A 19,379-nucleotide genomic window follows, 5' to 3' on the forward strand; every position below is an offset into this window, starting at 1 on the left:
TGGTTATACTGTAAGGGGTTATCCCAGATTGCATGTGACCTATATAAAATGGAATACAGTTAAAGGAAAAAAATCCCACAAAAAAACAGATGGGGATTCTGAATAGATCACAGGATTTATGATTGGGATGATATTTGAGAGGTGGATCTTGAACAACAGTGGGACCCCAGAAAATTGATGACAGCATTCCAAGCGGAAGGGACAGCGTAAGCAAAAATGTGATGTTTCAAGAAAGTATAGTGCCTTCACTGAAAGGTAAGTTGTCACGTTCAGCTTCAAGGTGAGAGTGTATATAAGAGAAGTAAGGCTTAGCAGCTAGATCTGGGCAGTTCTTGAATGCCAGCATGAAGAATTTATACTTAAATCATTTAGCAAAAGGGAGCTACGTAAGTCTAGTTTCGAGGTAAGGATTATAATGTGATGAAGAGGTATACTTTGGGAAAAGCAGCCTGGCGTCAGAATGTGAGTGGAGAGAGGGGAGTAGTAGATGGGCCAACAAGGAACAATAATCCACTTAGGAAGGAATGTGGGCCATCACTAAGCTTGTAAGGATAGGTTTGAAGAGACAGGTGTGTGACTGGACAGCTGAGTTAACCAAGGAATTGGTCAAAGGAATTTACCTTTTCATGCCTGGATTTCAGAGAGAATAGTGGGGAAAATAGAAAGCAAAGAGGCACACTGATGGAAGCTCAAGTGGAGGTGAGTAGATAGGAATACCTTCTGTGTAAGGCATTTCAATATAGTTTTAGACTCCGAGTTCTGGTTTGAATCCTGGCTCCTAACATTACTAGTTTTATGACCTTAGGCAAATTACTCAACTGTGATGTGCCTCAATTTTCCCATCTATAAAGTGGGTTTGATAATAATACCTCAAACCTCATTTAAGTGTAGATAAACATAATGCATATACATTACCTTGAGTCTTTGTTGTCTCAGTTCAGAGTGTAGGCATTATTATCTTGTTTAATCCTCAGATGTCTTTGCAGGTAACTATTCTTAGCCTATTTAATATATGATGAAACCAAGGTAAAGAGACTCTGTTACTTAAAGCAATCCTTTAGCTTGAAAATCACATTTCAGTAAAAAAATAGGCCTCTGTGCCTTTGTGTGTTTCAGATTTTGTTTTGATTTGTTTTGTTTTCAGAATTCAGATAATAGTTTTTTGAGCAACTGGCTAGTTACTTTGGTCTGTAGGTGGAATCCCTATAGAAATCCTCAGAGTTGAAGTTTTCCTCATAGAAAGAGATGGAGCAAATGCAAGACAGAGATGAGAACTCACAAGATTGATGGGAAGACCAGATGAGGATTCAGGAATTGATAAGTAGAGTTATTTGCAGAAGCTAAAATGAGAGAAGAAAGTGTGTGTGTGTGTGTGTGTGTGTGTGTGTGTGTGTACACACATATTTATAGTTGTAGTTATGGTTTATTATTCCTGTGTCCAGTATTAAACTGACAGAATTAATTAATTTGTTCACTCCATATACAGAACACTATGTGAAAGACTCTGTTGTTGCATTTTTCCAATACAAAACACCAAACATGTGAAAGATTCTGTTGCATTTTCCTTTCTAGTTCCATGAACAATGGGATTTAATTTTGATCCAGAAAATGTCCAACATAAATAAATGCAATATCATTGCCAAAACCATTTTCTAAGAACAATAGATGATTTTCTGATATTTGCAAAAAAAAATGATGAGGACAAAATTTTCCGTATATATATTTTGCTAAAACCATCATTCTCAACTGTTTTTCACTCCCAGAATGCTGATAATATAGCTGCTTCCCCTGCACAAATGGTCTTGGGGAAGACTTAATGTTTCTGTTGGACACCTTCTTAACAGTTAGGAGGGGAGTTCAAGGAAAAAATGTTTCCCAGGTAGGGCCAGTATATGGGTTTGAAGAGAGTGTCAATTGATTGGAATCTACTCATCTATCCAGGATGTGGCAGTGGAATGGAGTGGATGTTCTGTTTCCGGAGTCCAGAATCATTATGCCAGGAGAAAAGGATAGTATTGTGAGAAAAGTACTACACTAAGGGGAGCTGACTGGCTTGTCCCAAGTCAGCCACATACTTTAGCTTCCTGATTTTAGGCAAGATACTTCTTCGTTAGTTTTCTCATCTGTACAATAATAAAGGTAGCACTAGATGACCTCTAAATTGCCTCCCAACTCCTACATTTATAGTATTAATGATTTTGCTCAGTATTGATTCATCTGAGTAGTGGGGATATAAAGTACAGTAATCTTGTGATAAAGAGACCTACATGACAGAAGAATGAGCAGATCACTGAAGGAACAGCTAATTCTTACTGGGAATGGGGAGAAGGGAAGAAGAGAGTGAGATAGGAAATATTTCATAGAGAGCTTCATTTAGCTTTCTATTGAAGAGAATGACAGAAGCAGAATAGAGAGGGGTTCAGAATCAGGTAAGATTTTTCTGTACTCAGAATCCTTTATGGCAAGTAGCTCTTTGTAGCTAGAGCATCAGAGGTCTTGGCAGGAGATGATGTTGGGAAGGTAGATTGGGTTTCTATTGATGGGACTTGAAATACCAGGTATGGGAATTTAATTATTTATTCTGTGCACAGTGGAGAACCAGTACAAGTTTGCTAGGAGAGGAAGTGAGATATTCCTAGTCTCAGTTTTCAGAAATCTAATGTAAATGCATAGAGAGTGGTGATTGGGAAAATCCCACTATTTGCTTCCTTAATGACTGTCTTTGCCTGTTAACTTATACCCAGGTACCTCTTGGCATTTGTATTGATCCTTCAGGATTGTCTCCCTTTCTATAACAGCCCTAACTTCACCAACTCAAGAAAATACAGTTTGTGCTCCTTTTTTTGAGGTGACACCAAGAGCTTATCTCCCCTAAATGCATATTGTCTCCCCTCCACCCCCAACCAGATAAGCAATATGATTAGCAAGGTGTAAAAAAACAAAGGGCAACAAAACACAGTATTAAAAGAAAAAGAAAGAAAAAAAATAAAAAAAGAAAAGAAAAGAAAAAGAAAGTTACTGGCATTAAAAACTGACTTTCTCCAGTTCTGTCTCCAGAGATAGCCTGAACAGTTTAAAAAAAGGGGGAGGGGGAATTTTAACCCCTTAGTGGTTGTCACAGTGATGTCAGTCTTAACTGGGATCTCTTTGGTCTAACGAACTAAAAAGAAAAGAAAATTGTATAGCACTTTCATTTTTGCCTGCAGCATTTGTTGGTTGAAGCTGTATTGACTGAATGCAGGACAGACACTAAAATCGGTCTTTGGGGAGCCAAGGGAGCCCTAGGGATTGTGCTAGAATCTGAGGGGCCTGGCAACTCTGGCTTTCGTGTTATTCTTTCTTTTTGCTGCAGCTTTTTCTTCCAGCCTGTTCAGCAAGCACACCAAGAGGTACCATATGTGTGTGTGTGTGTGTGTGTGTGTGTGTGTGTGTGTGCATGCATGCATCCACCAGATAGCTTTATTATCGCCAGTGCTATGAGCCCTCCCTTACAAACTCATGGCTGTCATTTGGGGATTTGATGCAAGCTTTCTACACGCCCAACTCATTGAGAGTTGAAAGCCATCCTTCAGATTGGTGTGGCCCAGTTATTTACACTTGCCAGTTATCAGCTACCTTGGTGTCATTTAAATGGAGACATTTTGAATGGTTCACACTTCAAAATAAATGTTTTAGTATACTCGTTAAATGGCAGTCATCTCAGCCAAATATTTCTGCCTGTTCTCACGCTAATGTTTATTTACTTGATAATCTGCAGAATCATAGATTTCCAGATTATTTGCAATTGACTCAATCTGTCTTTTTTTTTTTTTTTTTTTAAGATGCTTGTTGGGCAGCCCGGGTGGCTCAGCGGTTTAGTGTCACCTTCAGCCCAGGGCCTGATCCTGGAGACCGGGGATCGAGGCCCATGTTGGGCTCCCTGCACGGAGCCTGCTTCTCCCTCTGCCTGTGTCTCTGCCTCTCTCTCTCTCTCTTTCTCTGTGTCTCTCATGAATAAATAAATAAAATCTTAAAAAAAAAAAAAAGATGCTTGTATCATCCGATGTTCCCTGTTACCAGAGCAGATGTAGTCACCCTGATAGGGCATTGGGCTAAACTGATTTCATTGACTTAAACATTGTTAAACAATTTCAAATGTAGCTTTGGAAACTGTGTTCTGACCCTGTTTAATAATGTTTAAAAATGCGTCAATGAAATTGGCTTAGCCTATGGCTTTTATTACATTATCTGTTCTCAGTGACACGGATTCTGTGTTTTATGTGTGGACTGGTTCTAAGTAACCTAAATAAATAAATAAGTAAATAAATAATGATCCCAGCTGAAGAGTGTGGCTTATCCCTAACTCATCGAATTTGTTTCAGAATTGGTAAATCATGAGAAATAACTCAAGGATGCCCTATCAGTGATAAAGTTCTAGGAAATGCCTTCAAGAGGTTGAGCTGGTGTTGGGAGTCCAGTGCATCTTTTCCCCCTCTTACCTCTTACCCTCTCACCCCTTACTGCTCTTCCCCTTCCATTTACCCTCCGTGTCATTGTTGTGACGCCACTACTAAATTCCACATGATCAGCTTGGAAATGTAACATAAAACATTAAATATGTTTTTACTAATTGTGATCTGCTAAAATCACAATTGAAGTGCTCTGTCGAAGCATTTATTTTTAATTTCAGAAGCAGTATTTAAGTGATGACATGCAGTAATTTGTTCATTCTTCTGTCAGTATAATTTACAAGACAGTGGCAGATAAACATAGCAATACAAGATTCATTTACAGTGACACAATGGCAGATACACAGAGCAGAACCCTGCCTATGAGATAAAGTGGACTGAGTGACTTATGCAGTAATTAGGGGATAATTGTCATTAACCTCACAAACAGTAGTTTACCCATATTGTTTAAAAGGCTCCAGGATGCGTAATGACAAGGTAATCTGTCAAAGCGCTAGGGGGAAATATTAATAAGATTTGTGCAAGCCTGGATAGAAAATATGCAGAAAGCGGCCACATTAAGCTAATTGGTGGATGAATATACACTTGTAAAAGTGCTTCTAATGGCACGTTTGCTGCTCTCCAAATGACTACCGTTAATGTGGAGAAGTGGGCTGCTTAGAAAGTCAGGACTGCTGGGACAAGAGGGTATTAAGACATGCAGACGTGGTTATTACCTTGCTCTATAATGCATGCTTCTTCCTCGTATCCTCCTTTATTTTGAATTTCTGAATTTTTTGTTATAGTAACATATATTGATTAGTAACTGATTATTCTGTTTTTGATCTATATTTGTTCAGGCAGCCACCAACCCCAAATCACTTCCACTTTGTAACCAAATAAAATGTGTAATATCTGCTTTGATAGCTGCTTATAAATATATAGAAACTGTTAATGCATACGTGGATTTATAATTATACATACACGTGTGGGGGGGTGCCTTTTATAGAACACATTTAATCTGAGCAATCAAAGGAAAGTATATCCATCAACAGCCTTGTGTATGTATTACAAGTAATAATGTGTTGTTCCCTGATGAATGCTAAAGCAGGAAATTAATCTTTGTGTTCTACTGCCGTTCTTATGCCCAGAGAAGAACAAAGTTAAATCTCCCAATACATCTTTCTCTTCAATCACACACTCTGTCCTCTGTGTGTTTTATAGAATACTCAATCCTTGCTGTTTTATGGAATACTGCTTAGTGAGTGTTCAGGCCCTCTCTACTCCTGCTCCCTCATATCCTAAGGAATATGTTAAAGTTCCTTAGGGTTGTGCAGTCATCTCCAGTTGTAGAGTAATTCAAAGTATAATATGTGAAATAGAATCATCTTTTCAAGCTTTGGAAGCTATGATCACATTGGGCTATCCTTGGTTGCACAGATAAAATGGCAAAGCTCAGAGCTTGTGGCCTTGAATTTGTCCCAAGGTTTCGGCCCCTACTTGATGTGTAAAATCACTTTCATTGTGAAATTTTATCAGACATTATAGGGAAGCACATCAGGAAATGCCAGGGTCTCAAGCATTTATATTTAGATATGTAAAGCCCCACCACAGACCCCTAGAGATATATGGATGCTTTCTATGGACCCAGTGGCAGAACTTTGGTTGTAGAAAGAGAGGTAAAGGAGAAAATGTCATCTTCAAAGCAAAAATGTTAGAAAGGGCTCTGGTAAGTTATGTTTATTGCAAAGCAAACAGATTTATAGCTGTCATAAGGCTCGTGCTTTATCTTCATGTCTGAGAGGAGAAGAAAACAAGACCACTTTCAGGGGCCATCCTTTTCTTTCTTCCTGTTGCCATTGTCATCATTGTGAGTATTTCAAACTGCTGCTTTGCTATCCTGAATGCTAAAATGATTTACTTCTAGCATCTCAGTGATGATCACTTGTGTCCTTTTAAAGGGTTTAATTGGAGGGAGGGTCTTATATGCAAATACTGCTCTTCCTTGGAACTGCAAAGGTTGTTGGAAGACCAGAGATAGTTACTTACAGCTTTATGGAGGAACAGCATTTATTTTGGAATGGTTGATTCTCAGGTTGCAGAGTTCTCACAAACCCTAACTGATGGGATTTTGAGGGGTTCCCATGGCCTCTTAGGGACTTTTTGAGCAGTTTTCCTAAGTTTTCAGGCAAAGTTTCCACTTGAGCTGATCATTGAATTGACTAGGAGTAAACTGATTAATCCAGAAAAGTGAATACCTCTAATTATGTCACTGATAAGGAGCCCCAGACAGAGGCATCAAGGGAGGCATCCAGAATATAGGACATAATACAGTAACTCTCAGATGAGGGCATGCTTTCAATCACAAATGAATGCATTCTAAAAATAATCTATAGACAAGATTAAAAGGAAAAATAATAGCCTAGAGCTTAAAACATTTTAATTAAAATTATTTATGTGTCCAGACTGTAGGCATAGATAGTAGAATGATGGAATTTGAGAGCCAAATAATGGAATTTTGGTGTAGCAAGGCCTAGAAAATATAGTCAGACTGACTTACCCAGGAGAAAGCGTAAGCTGGGTATTGGTGGTTTGACAGCCAACCCAGCTGGTCACTGGCAAAACCAAGACTAGAACTTAGGTGTTACTCACTTATAATTTTTATTTCCCTCTGAGGTTGACTCTGTATAAGTTATGTTAAATGAATCAAAATCTGAAACTTTAAGATACAAATTCTGTTTTAGCTTGCAGGTGCAGAGTTAGATATCCTGTGCTTACACTAAGGACACAGGGGTAGTTCTATGTTGGAATTTGGTATGCTAGGAATATCAGCTGGGTTTAATATCTCTATTTAGACACTTAAATGATTCCTAATATACTATTAATAAATACTAAAATATACCATGTCTTTAAAAGTCTCTCAAGTTTGATTTACAGTAGAGTTAGGTAATTTGAAAAATGCTTTTTGAATCATCTAAACATTACAGAAAGTAATTTCCTCTGCTGTAATTTTTTTAAAGATTTTATTTATTTATTCATGAGCGACACAGAAAGAAAGGCAGAGACATAGATAGAGGGAGAAGCAGGCTCCCTGCAGGGAGCCAGATGTGGGACTCAATCCCAGGACTCCAGGATTACGCCCTGAGCTGAAGGCAGACGCTCAACCGCTGAGCCACCCAGGCGTCCCTGAAATTTTTTTAATATGGGAAAGTAAGGCACCTGCTTTATTTATTTGCAAACAAATGCCCATAGAGGAAATGCATATGGTTGTTTTAAGCTAAACAAGCTAAAATTCCTGGGTACAAAGAAGAAATCCTGACAGGCCTTTAATAGAGCTTAGCTGGAGAGTCTATGATTAGGTATATTGTAACGCTGGAGTGATCTATCATCATCACAGTTTTTAAAGTAAAAATGCTGTACAGACTAAGGGAGGGAAAAAAAAGTGATAGTCCTCTCTGAATTATATATTCTTATCTGGTCCATAATGAAGAACATTCTATAGCAAAGTGAATTTTCTATCAAAAGTCAAACAATATGTTTTAAAAATTACAGGAACCATTTAAAACTAGTGCCCTGGCATTTTGATAATGTTATTTTAGTTAGAGAGGTGATCAGTTTGGGAGGATGTATTGTTCAATTTTTCAATAATTTTTTTTCTCTTAAAAAAATACCTTTTTCAGTGAAAAGTATTTTCAACTGTGGATCAGAAACTGTTGAGGTTTATTATATATTGAAAAATGTCAACACTAGTGCCTAAAAGTCACATAAAATTACCATGTTGCTTTCTTCTTCTGCTACCAATTCCAATCAAGGACCATGCTCATCAAACTTCTAGTTCCATCCAAGGAGAGGCATTCCTTGACTTTGTACTTTTTTTGCAGTTAATTGAATATGCCTTACTTCAGTGTACCACCATTCTCCATAATCCAGCACTTGGAATGTTTTAAGACTGACTTATAATGAGGTTCACGTACAGTAAGAGTAAACCAAGAGTGATACAGTCTCTATGTACATGTGCATATTTCAGTACATGCAGATCTGTGTAATAAGTAACTCTTTTAAAGCCAATCCCTATGCGCAAACAGTATTTATAGAGAGCAGACTTCAGTGTTTACATGTCCGCTAACAAGGACTAAGGTTTTCCTTTTTTAAAAAAGATTTTCTTTATTTTTTCATGAGAGATACAGAGAGAGAGGCAAAGGGAGAAGCAGGCTCCCTGCAAGGAGCCCAATGTGGGACTTGATCCTGGATCCCGGATTCCAGGATCATGCCCTGAGCTGAAGGCATACGCTCAGCCATTGAGCCACCCACGTGTCCCTAAGGTTTTCCTTTTGAGAGAAAATTCTGGAATGCAGAGTTTTCTAAGAGTTCTAGCATTCTAACCAATGATGGATATTCCTGTAGCATTCATTTCTCCTTATCTGAATTGGAAAGATATTTCGATCAGAAATATCTTGATATTTCAAATCAAGATTTTTATAATCTGGACATTCTGAATTTATCACCAGCTTCTATAATCACAGCAAACCAAACTATACCTAGCTCTAATGTTTGCATGCTCATTTCAATAACTATGACGGTCCTGGGTTGATGAGGAAAGCATATTTGTTTTCCAAAGGGGATGTTCATGTGGACAAATGTTAACAAATAAAGTACAGTCCTGATTATTATTAGTTAGTAGTTTTTCTTTTCTGTCTGTGCCACACTCTGTTGATTCTTTCTCATGGTACTCAGTCTTAGAGAGGAGCAGAGGAAACAAGAATGTGACTGGTCAGCTTTATATTTTGAAGGTAAAGTGATGCTCTTGAGAAATTCTGCAAAATACAAATTTCCAAATCATACAAGTTGAGTAGGGTTTTCATTACCCAAAACAAATGTTGATTTTTTTTATCAGGTCTAATTTGAACCATTTGGTGCAATCATGGAATAAATGAGTATTTTCATTCTGCCTACAGATATTACGGTTGTTTCAGCTGGCCTAGAAACATTAGCCTAAAATAGTGGTGGAAAAGCACAATCACATAAAAGAGCTCTGTGTGAATAAAGAATGGTATAATTTTGTTTACTTATACAACCAAACTGCTCCAGTGTATATTGTATATGCTAGTGGTACATCTTTCTCAATCAGTGCCCCCCAAGAAATATGTGTTTAAATGTAAATTTGCTAAAACAAATAAGCATGCCAAGTTCTTTTCCCACATAATTTCAAGTGTTTCTCAGAAATTATCACAACATTGCTTAAAAAATTTCCCTAAGTACTTCCCAGAATCTATTCCTTTCAATAATTTTTTTTCTTTGACCATTTTTATTCCTCTCCCCTTCTTTCCTGCTTACATACACATACATGCAGGCACATAGACACACAAAACTTTGACCCATCCACATTTAGGATTGCCAAGTCATAAATTATAGAGATAGATAAAATTTAACAAGAAGGGGGCAGGGATTGGCCGTGATGTAAGTGGGGAGCACCCAGACAAGTTCAGTTTTTTGGCTGAAGAAAAAAGTTCTCACAATGGCTTGACTTTAGGTAGACTGTTTGAATGGAAATATCTGCATGTTACATGCAGACCCATCTAAGTTCTAAAACAGGTAACCAGTGGGAGAATGGGACAAAGGAGGGCTGAAAGTTTTATGACTTCTATGATTTAAAAAAAAAAAAACAAAAACATGTGTAATGTTCAAAGGCTTCCTTTCCACAGAGTATCTCCCTCAAACTCTTGCTACTTCTAGTCCTCAGTCTGCCCTCTCCACCCACGCGTGGCATTCATGATCTCTTTGTTCTCAGACCCCATCTGTTAAGTTGATGGAATACCCCTGTTTATATCATCGAGATAATGGTCTGAGCCCATCGCTTGCTCCTGAGGTGACCCAGCAATTAGATGATATATTTCCTAATTTCTGGGTCACATCCTGACACATGTCCACCTAACCAAGAGTCTAGCACGAAGTAGAGGAGAGCTATGGTGAATTAGCTGACAGTTCCTCATCAACATCATCTGAAGTGTTGGTGAAGATGTGTGTGCATATACTACCTGTCTGCCACGTGTCCGTATTAACTGTGTAGGGAAGCAATCTAGTTTTTATGACTGAACACCCCTTTGGTAAAAATATATGAGCTTGGAGCTTAATATATGTACAACTATTTCTAAGTTAGTTTAACATATTGCTGTAAAGCCACATATAAAATATTAGTAAGGGGATCCCTGGGTGGCTCAGTGGTTCAGCACCTGCCTTCAGCCCAGGGCATGATTCTGGAGACCTGGGATTGAGTCCCACATCAGGCTTCCTGCATGGAGCCTGCTTCTCCCTCTTGCCTGTGTCTCTGCCTCTCCCTCTCTATGTGTGTCTCTCATGAATAAATAAATAAAAGAAATCTTTAAAAAAATAAAAAATAAAATATTAATAAAAATCTTTTAGGTTAAAAAAAAGAAAAAGGAAAACTTTTGTTTACTTCCAATGTCACAGTGGATTATGGGGCATACCCTACCGATGGGAGAGACGTGTGTGTTTGTTATTCCGGCCACAAAACAAGGCAGGAAACAAGAAATAAGATGATATATAAATGGGAAATTTGGGCAGTCCTGGTGACACAGCGGTTTAGCGCCGCCTGCAGCCTGGGACGTGATCCTGGAGACCCGGGATCGAGTCCTGCTTCAGGCTCCCTGCGTGGAGCCTGCTTCTCCCTCTGCCTGTGTCTCTGCATCTCTCTCTCTGTCTCTAATAAATAAATAAAATCTGTAAAATAAAAAAAAAGGGAAATTTATGAATTCTCGAGTTCTGAGTATGATTTTATGCAATTTATATGAGTTAATGTTTTAAGTCGACTTCATTAAGGCATATTTTGCATACAGTGAAACATGCTGATTTTAAGTGTATATTAAAGTGTATATAGTCATGATCTAAAACGTTTCCATCACCCCACAAAGTTCCTCAGTGTTCTTTGCAGTCAGCCCCTCTCCCCTCCCTCACTCCTTGGCAACCACTGATCTTCCTTCTGTTCAGTCTTACCTTTCCCAGAATTTCCATGATCAGAATGGTAGAATAGGTAGCCTTTTGAGTCTAATCTCTTTCTTTTAAACATTAATGCTTTTTAGAGTCCTTCATATTTTACTTTGTATCACTAGTTTAATCCTTTTAAGTGTTTATTGATATTCCTTCATCTAGCTCTCTCATCCTTTGTTTACCCTTAAGACTTAAACATCTAGAAAACCAGATAAAATTTATGATTCATAGCATTGTTTCATCAATTTTTAACTCTGCAATTTTAAATTTTACCGGATAGAGTGCCAAGCTACATAGTCTTGAAATTTGGTAACTCTCTACCTTCTACCCAACCCTATTCTTCTTGCCTTGATATTTGAATTAATCCTGAAGGATAAACAGTACAAAATTCCAATTGGAAACTGGTCATAAAAATAAGTAGCTAATATGGTTATTTGGAATACTGTCTTAATGGGACGCCTGGGTGGCTCAGCAGTTGAGCATCTATCTGCCTTTGGCCCAGGGCATGATCCCAGGATTTGTGATTGAGTCCCACATCAGGCTCCCTGCATGGAGCCTACTTCTCCCTCTGCCTATCTCTCTGCCTCTCTCTCTCTGTCTCTCATGAATAAATGAATAAAATCTTAAAAAAAAAAAAGGAATACTTTCTTAAGATAGCACACTTCAAATCTATACATGAACTCAAAAAGTACATCGCATAAACCTCTGATCTTGTACTAGATGGTCAGCATTTTCTACAGCTCAATATCATTTAATTAAGAGATTTAAAATTATATCAAAGAGGAAATATTTTTAGCTAATCATTTTAGGATTATTTTTAAATATATGCTTAAATTGGACTGACAATAAATTCATGGAGTAAGAATAGAAAATTAAACTATTCTCTGCCTGCCTTTTTTTTTTTAGAGTTAAACTGTTTGCTTAATTTCTTAATAATTTGAGTAATGCTAGAACAAATAAGTCCTAGATCTCTACTGTATTCACTGTTCCTCCCTCATTTACATGCATGGACAGAAAGAAAGGCATTATTTTCCTCCCTGTGCTGTGGCATGTAGTGGCCTGCCATGAACACAGATGGGTTCCTTTTTGGGCTGAGGAGTTTTGTAGGCTTGAGGTCATCTGACAATCTACTTATCCTGAAGTTTCTTATCTTGTCCCTCTTCCATCTCTTTACATCCTTTCCTTAAGTAAGAAGAACCAAACTTACTTTGATCTTAAAACTGCAGGTCATATACAGTATTTTAATGTGAAAAAAAGGACTTAAATAAAACCATTGAAACCATGACAGTTGACTCTACTACAAAAGATTTTTAAAAAGCATTCTGCAGAGCCATATAGGTGCCAGATTTCTACTGAGTGATAATCACTGGTTCCAACAAAATAATAAAAGGAAGTCTCTTCATTTAAAATACTTATATGTAAATATTTCAAGTGTCTTATACTTTTTCTGAACCCAGTAAAACTGGTTTATAAGTTAGGATTATTTGGTTTCACTCATCTTTTAATGAATAGTATAGCTGGTATTTCACAAGAAATCAATACTTATAATAATACCTTGCATTTCTCTTAACAGTGTAAGTCTTAGTATCCTCATTTTGTAAATAACAATTCCCAATGAAAAGGTTTAAAGATCACTGAACTCTGGTTACAAATGGGAAAAGCCTTAAGAAACTGACCCACAGACTACGAAATGGAATGGTGGAATGGGAAAGACAAGAGTACATTTACACACTCTGATGTGATGTATATTATTCCTGCATAGACCCATGTCCAGTATGAATGTTGGTCAACCCACATTCATAGTGGTCTACCAGACTGAATTTTGTTTTATTAATGTTTCTTCTTTGACAATACCTAACTCTTCTTTTGGCTTTTATTCACTCTGGTAAAGTTTATTTGATGTGCCAAGGGGGCTGAGATTTTAGATCTGTACTTCTCGATTTGTCTATGAAGAAGGACCCATACCCCACCATCAGTTTTGAGCAAATATTTAAGTTGAATAAAATAAAAATAAATTAATTTTAAAAATCATTTTTTTGTTGCTGCAGCAGATGTCACACTGTCTCAAAGCCTTCTAAATGATTACTCCCAATTACTTGAAGGTTGGTTTAAAAAAAATTGACACTGGTCCTTTTTGAAAAACATATAGACCACTTGTGGAAATTCTTGCCTTGACCCAGGAGTCTCAAGCCACTGTTTTAAGAATCACTGCATCCAGAGCATGCTTATCTCTCTCTGTTACTGAGATCTTCAGGAGAAAAGAACCCCAGGTTCTTTTTGCACTTTGATGACCTCCAACTCCCATTCAGCCAGTTTATCCAAAGATGTACTAAAACGGATAGTCATTACTAGCATTGAGCTTGCAGACCCATGATGTTAGTATATAAGAAAGTCAACTTTTTCTTTCTGCAGTTGCTCTATTTATGAGCGTGATGATACTAGATACTTTTGATCAAATATGAATGGTGGCTTCTTTGGAAGGAACTTCTGTGGCACTATATATTGTCTGGATTCAGGGTGCCCTGTCAGGGGGACCCCAGTTTGAATGGATAATGTGGATGTTTGTCCTGTTCCCAAGCATATTTGTTTGCAAGGATGCTATATTGTCCTATGTAAGTATAAATCACTGTTTCCATTACGAGTATAAATGAAGCTTCTCTTTTATGATTCAGGCTACCAGCAGAGTTCTAAATCTTGCTTACCTGGACCTCTTCCACCAGAAGTAAGTGGTTTAACGTAACAGTTCCATTTTAGTGGAGACAGCTACTCAGGACTAAAAGAGGTCTGAAAGGCAGTGGTTTTAGAAATAGCAGCAGGCATTGTGGCGGGCCAGGAGAAAAGAGAAACCATATGGGACTGCTGTGTTCTGTTGGGGGAGACAAGATAGGAGGGTGATGGAAAGGAGATGCCTCAGGTGGGTTTGATCAGTTGCCATGGTTTCTAAGGGCTGTTTTAATACCACAGGCGGCCAGCTGTGTAAGTACATTATCGACATGCAGACTTAGGTGAAGGCTACCTGAGAAGAAATGACTGTGTGCTGCTCAGGTCGCATTGCAGCCTGAGAAACGATCCACAGTAAAAGCTTCCATAAAAGAACAATCAAGAGAGTGGATTTGATAGTAAGAGAAAAACACTGTAGAGGAGGACATTACAGTGCTCCAGAGACTAGCCTTGTTCAGCAGAAGTCCTATTCTTTACTGTCATAGATTCAGTGTGTCCACCTGGGAAATGGCATTATGGATGATAGTCATTATACTCCATGAACTGAGAGTCAGAATTTCTGGATTCAAATCCTAGAACCCAAGTTAGCATCTTGGCAACCTCAACCAGCCATACCCCTTTCCTTCACCCCTGGTCCCTCATCTGTTACAAATTTGCTGAGATCTGGAAGCTATTATGAGGTTCAAATGAGATAATCTATACAAAATCACAATTTATTTCTCTATTTACCTACAGCACCAATGCTCCCCCTTGCTTTCCCCTATTCTAAAAAAATGATGTAAGGGAGACCAATTGTTTTGATTGATACTTTTTAAAAACTGGCTGTTGTAGGACTCCAGGATCATCCAGCATCACCGTGTATACACATCATTATATATCTGAGCATATAGCTGCATGAGGATATTTAATCTGAAGGTTCATATTATCTACAAGATAAAAGAGGGATAATTTTCGTAGGATTTGGACACCTACATGCACATACCCACATGTATACTTTATGTAAAATGATAGAGTGCTAGAGTGAGCCTTATAAGGAATCGCACATAACTATTAGAGCTTCTGTTTTGTAGAGTAATTTAAATAAATGATAAGTATCTCCTTACAATCAAAGTAGTTGTCATGGTTCAGACAACTGTGGTTCAGAGAGAATTTATATCACAAGGCTGAATAAAACCATCTATAAGACAGAATTTTCCATTGCAAAAATAGTATATAGTTCCCTTTATCCTGCTTCCCCTAATGACACATTCTACATAAACATAGCACAGCTGATGAAACTAAGAAATTTAGGTTGGTACCATACTATTAACTGATCTAGAGACTTATTCAAATTTGCCAGGTTGCCTTCTAAAGACCTTTTTCTAGTCTAATATCTCTAGAATCTCATATTTATTTGTCATGTTTTCTTGGCTCCCTCCAATCTGTAACCATTCTTTAGTCCTCTTTAAAAAAAAATTTACTGACATTTACACTTTGAAGAGTACTTAACACTGTTTTGTAGAATGCTTTTCAATTTTGATTTATCTGATGTTTTCTCATGATTTAGATTGAGGTTATACATTTTTTGGCCAGAAAGGGATGATATGCCCTTGTCAGTATATATCAGGAGGTACATGATGATACTAATACTGGTGATGTTGACTTTGATTATGTGGTTAAGGTGGTGTCTGCTAGGTTTCTTCGTTGTAATGTTATGGTTTTTCTCTTTGTAGTTAGTACCTAATTTGGTTTTTTTAAGAAAATTTTCTGCTTTCTTAAATTGATAGGCAGGTTGGGGCAAGTATTATTCACAGGGATTGCCAAGTGTCCTGTCCTAGTTAGGAAGAAGATGTGCTCTAGAAAATGATGGAGTCATTATTTAAGTGTTTGAATACATTTCTCCCAATCCATGCTGAAATGGATTGCCTGACATTGGATTGCAGGATTTTTAAGTCCTACCTCCAGGCAAATCTCATAGTTACTAGCAAAAATGAAAGTGTGAAATGCTTTTTAATGTATATTTAACAACACATAGTCTGGTGATTACTGATGTGTATTCTCTGTGGACTTCCTTTGCTATCAGAGGAGGATGTTAAGAGACAACAATTTTACACATTTGTTCTATCTAAATCCATCACATGTTTACTTTCTAAATATCTATAACTGTCATTTGTAACAAGATCATCAGAAGTCAAATACTTAAAGTCTAACTCAAACTTTGAATCATAGGATTATAATCAATTTTCAGGAAAAGTGCAATCACTGTTTTTTCTTAACTCTACCTTATGAGATTGTCTATTAGTAAATGACACTAAAATCCGGGCATTAAAGAGGAAAAAAATACAGTTTAGTAATGGGGGCAACAGAAGGCAAAGATACCTTTTTCATTTTTTTTTAATTCGGAAAGTTATATAATAGCTCCAATTTAAAGGAATTTTCATCGTTGAAGCCAGTATCATGTCTGCTTGTACCAAAGAGGTAAATTTCACAAAATGTATTTAATCTCTTCCTATGGTGTCACTATTTAATACAGATTAAGGTACCATTTTTTGTGTGTTTTTACTGGGTTGCACAAGAGTTCACATCCTATACTAATATGTGCTAAATAATTGCATACTGTATAGACCATTGTTGTTAAAATAGCAGTAATAAAGGCATGTTAGATCACAGAGCCCCAATGGTCTACATTTTGTTTGCTTTGATATTAAACTCAAATCTGTTTCTCTAACTATGACTCTAATTACTACAATTGCATGGCAGAAAAGTTTGCTTTCTGGGTTGACTTTTATGAACAGTGCTTGCGTGTTTTCTGCTGTCGCTCTCAGTGTTCATGAGCAGGCAGAGAGCCTTCAGTTGCATTGAATAATTATGCAGAATCAATAAGTTTTTGTGTTTATCTTTGTTATTTCTTTGATGTGGCCTCTAGGATGCTGCCGGCAAGGTACTGGACCGCTGGGCCATCATGTCTCGAGAAGAGGAAATCATCACCCTTCAGCAGTTTCTGCGGTTTGGAGAAACCAAGTCCATTGTGGAGCTGATGGCAATTCAGGAGAAGGAAGGGCAGGCCGTAGCTGTACCGTCTTCAAAAACAGACTCAGACATAAGGACTTTCATTGAGAGCAATAATCGCACCCGGAGTCCCAGCCTTCTTGCTCACCTAGAGAACAGCAACCCTTCCAGCATTCATCACTTCGAAAACATCCCCAACAGCCTTGCATTTCTGCTTCCATTCCAGTACATAAACCCAGTCTCAGCCCCACTGCTAGGATTGCCTCCAAACGGGTTACTGTTGGAGCAGCCAGGACTGAGGCTGCGGGAACCCAGCCTTTCAACCCAGAATGAATACAATGAGAGCAGTGAATCTGAAGTATCTCCCACACCTTATAAGAATGATCAGACTCCCAATAGAAATGCCCTGACCAGCATTACTAATGTGGAGCCCAAAACCGAGCCAGCCTGTGTATCCCCCATTCAGAATTCTGCCCCAGTCAGTGATCTGACCAAAACTGAACACCCAAAAAGCTCATTCCGGATTCACCGGATGAGAAGGATGGGGTCAGCCTCCAGGAAAGGAAGAGTGTTCTGTAATGCATGTGGGAAGACGTTCTATGACAAAGGTACTCTCAAAATTCATTATAATGCTGTTCACCTGAAGATCAAACACCGATGCACCATTGAAGGTTGCAACATGGTCTTTAGCTCCCTCCGAAGCCGAAATCGCCACAGTGCAAACCCTAATCCTCGTCTTCACATGCCCATGCTACGAAACAACCGAGACAAAGATTTAATTCGGGCCACATCAGGAGCTGCCACCCCTGTCATAGCAAGTACAAAATCAAATCTCACACTCACAAGCCCTGGCCGGCCCCCAATGGGTTTTACCACTCCCCCACTAGACCCTGTCTTACAGAATCCTCTGCCTAGCCAGCTGGTGTTTTCTGGGCTAAAGACTGTACAACCAGTTCCTCCATTTTATAGAAGTTTACTCACTCCGGGGGAAATGGTGAGCCCTCCAACCTCCCTCCCAACCAGTCCCATCATTCCAGCCAGTGGTACCATAGAGCAGCACCCCCCACCACCCTCTGAGCCCACAGCACCCGTAGTGATGATGGCCACTCATGAGCCCAGTGCAGACCTGGCACCCAAGAAGAAGCCCAGGAAGTCCAGCATGCCTGTGAAGATTGAGAAGGAAATCATTGATACCGCTGATGAGTTTGATGATGAAGATGATGACCCCAACGATGGTGGGGCTATGGTCAACAATGTGAGCCATGACAATCATTGCCACTCCCAAGAGGAGATGAGTCCAGGCATGTCTGTGAAGGACTTTTCTAAACATAGCAGGACCCGGTGCATTTCAAGGACGGAAATAAGAAGGGCTGACAGCATGACTTCTGAGGACCAAGAACCTGAGCGGGACTATGAGAATGAGTCAGAGTCTTCAGAGCCCAAACTAGGTGAGGAGTCAATGGAAGGGGATGAGCACATTCACAGTGAAGTGAGCGAGAAAGTCCTAATGAGCAGTGAGAGGCCCGATGAGAACCACAGTGAGCCTTCTCACCAAGATGTCATCAAGGTGAAGGAAGAATTTACAGATCCCACTTATGACATGTTTTACATGAGCCAGTATGGACTGTACAATGGTGGGGGTGCCAGCATGGCAGCCCTGCATGAAAGTTTTACATCGTCTCTGAATTATGGCAGCCCTCAAAAGTTCTCCCCAGAAGGTGACCTGTGTTCTAGTCCAGATCCCAAAATCTGTTACGTGTGCAAGAAAAGTTTCAAAAGCTCCTACAGTGTGAAGCTTCACTACAGGAATGTTCACTTAAAAGAGATGCATGTCTGCACGGTGGCTGGCTGCAATGCTGCCTTCCCCTCTCGCCGAAGCAGAGACAGGTCAGTAAATCTCCATTGGCTGCTCCTGCTGGGGGTGGAGGGTGCCAGTCATGTTGGGACTTAGCATTAAAAAATCCAACTTAGATGTTTTTGATGCACTGTAAAGATCGTCCACAGTGACCATGAGAAAACCAAGCTGCCATGCTCATGAAGGATTGTTGCAGTTGGTGCTTGTTATGATTAAGCATGCAGAATCATATGCCATCTTACCCAGTAATGCACGCCATTTTTCTCTGTGCTGTGTATGTGTGTATGTATGTTGTCCCATGCATCTAGGTGTGAATAAGTTAACTATGTACACAATTCCCTGCTTCCTCATGAAGCTTCACTTAGAAGCCGCAGCTTCTGTTA

The 19,379-nt window shown here is 38.8% G+C and overlaps 1 protein-coding gene across 15 annotated transcripts in view; it reads left to right on the forward strand.

The window, feature by feature from the left end:
- Positions 1 to 19,379, forward strand: part of BNC2 (basonuclin zinc finger protein 2) — a 433,488-nt gene that overhangs the window by 395,552 nt on the left and 18,557 nt on the right. For all 15 annotated transcript variants that reach the window (XM_072728223.1, XM_072728214.1, XM_026001440.2 and 12 more), the window contains one exon: positions 17,059 to 19,028. In XM_072728223.1, the coding sequence (XP_072584324.1) occupies positions 17,059 to 19,028 (1,970 nt within the window). The remainder of the gene's footprint in view (positions 1 to 17,058; positions 19,029 to 19,379) is intronic.

This window comes from Vulpes vulpes, chromosome 12, assembly GCF_048418805.1.
Source record: "Vulpes vulpes isolate BD-2025 chromosome 12, VulVul3, whole genome shotgun sequence".
Lineage (NCBI taxonomy): Eukaryota > Metazoa > Chordata > Mammalia > Carnivora > Canidae > Vulpes > Vulpes vulpes.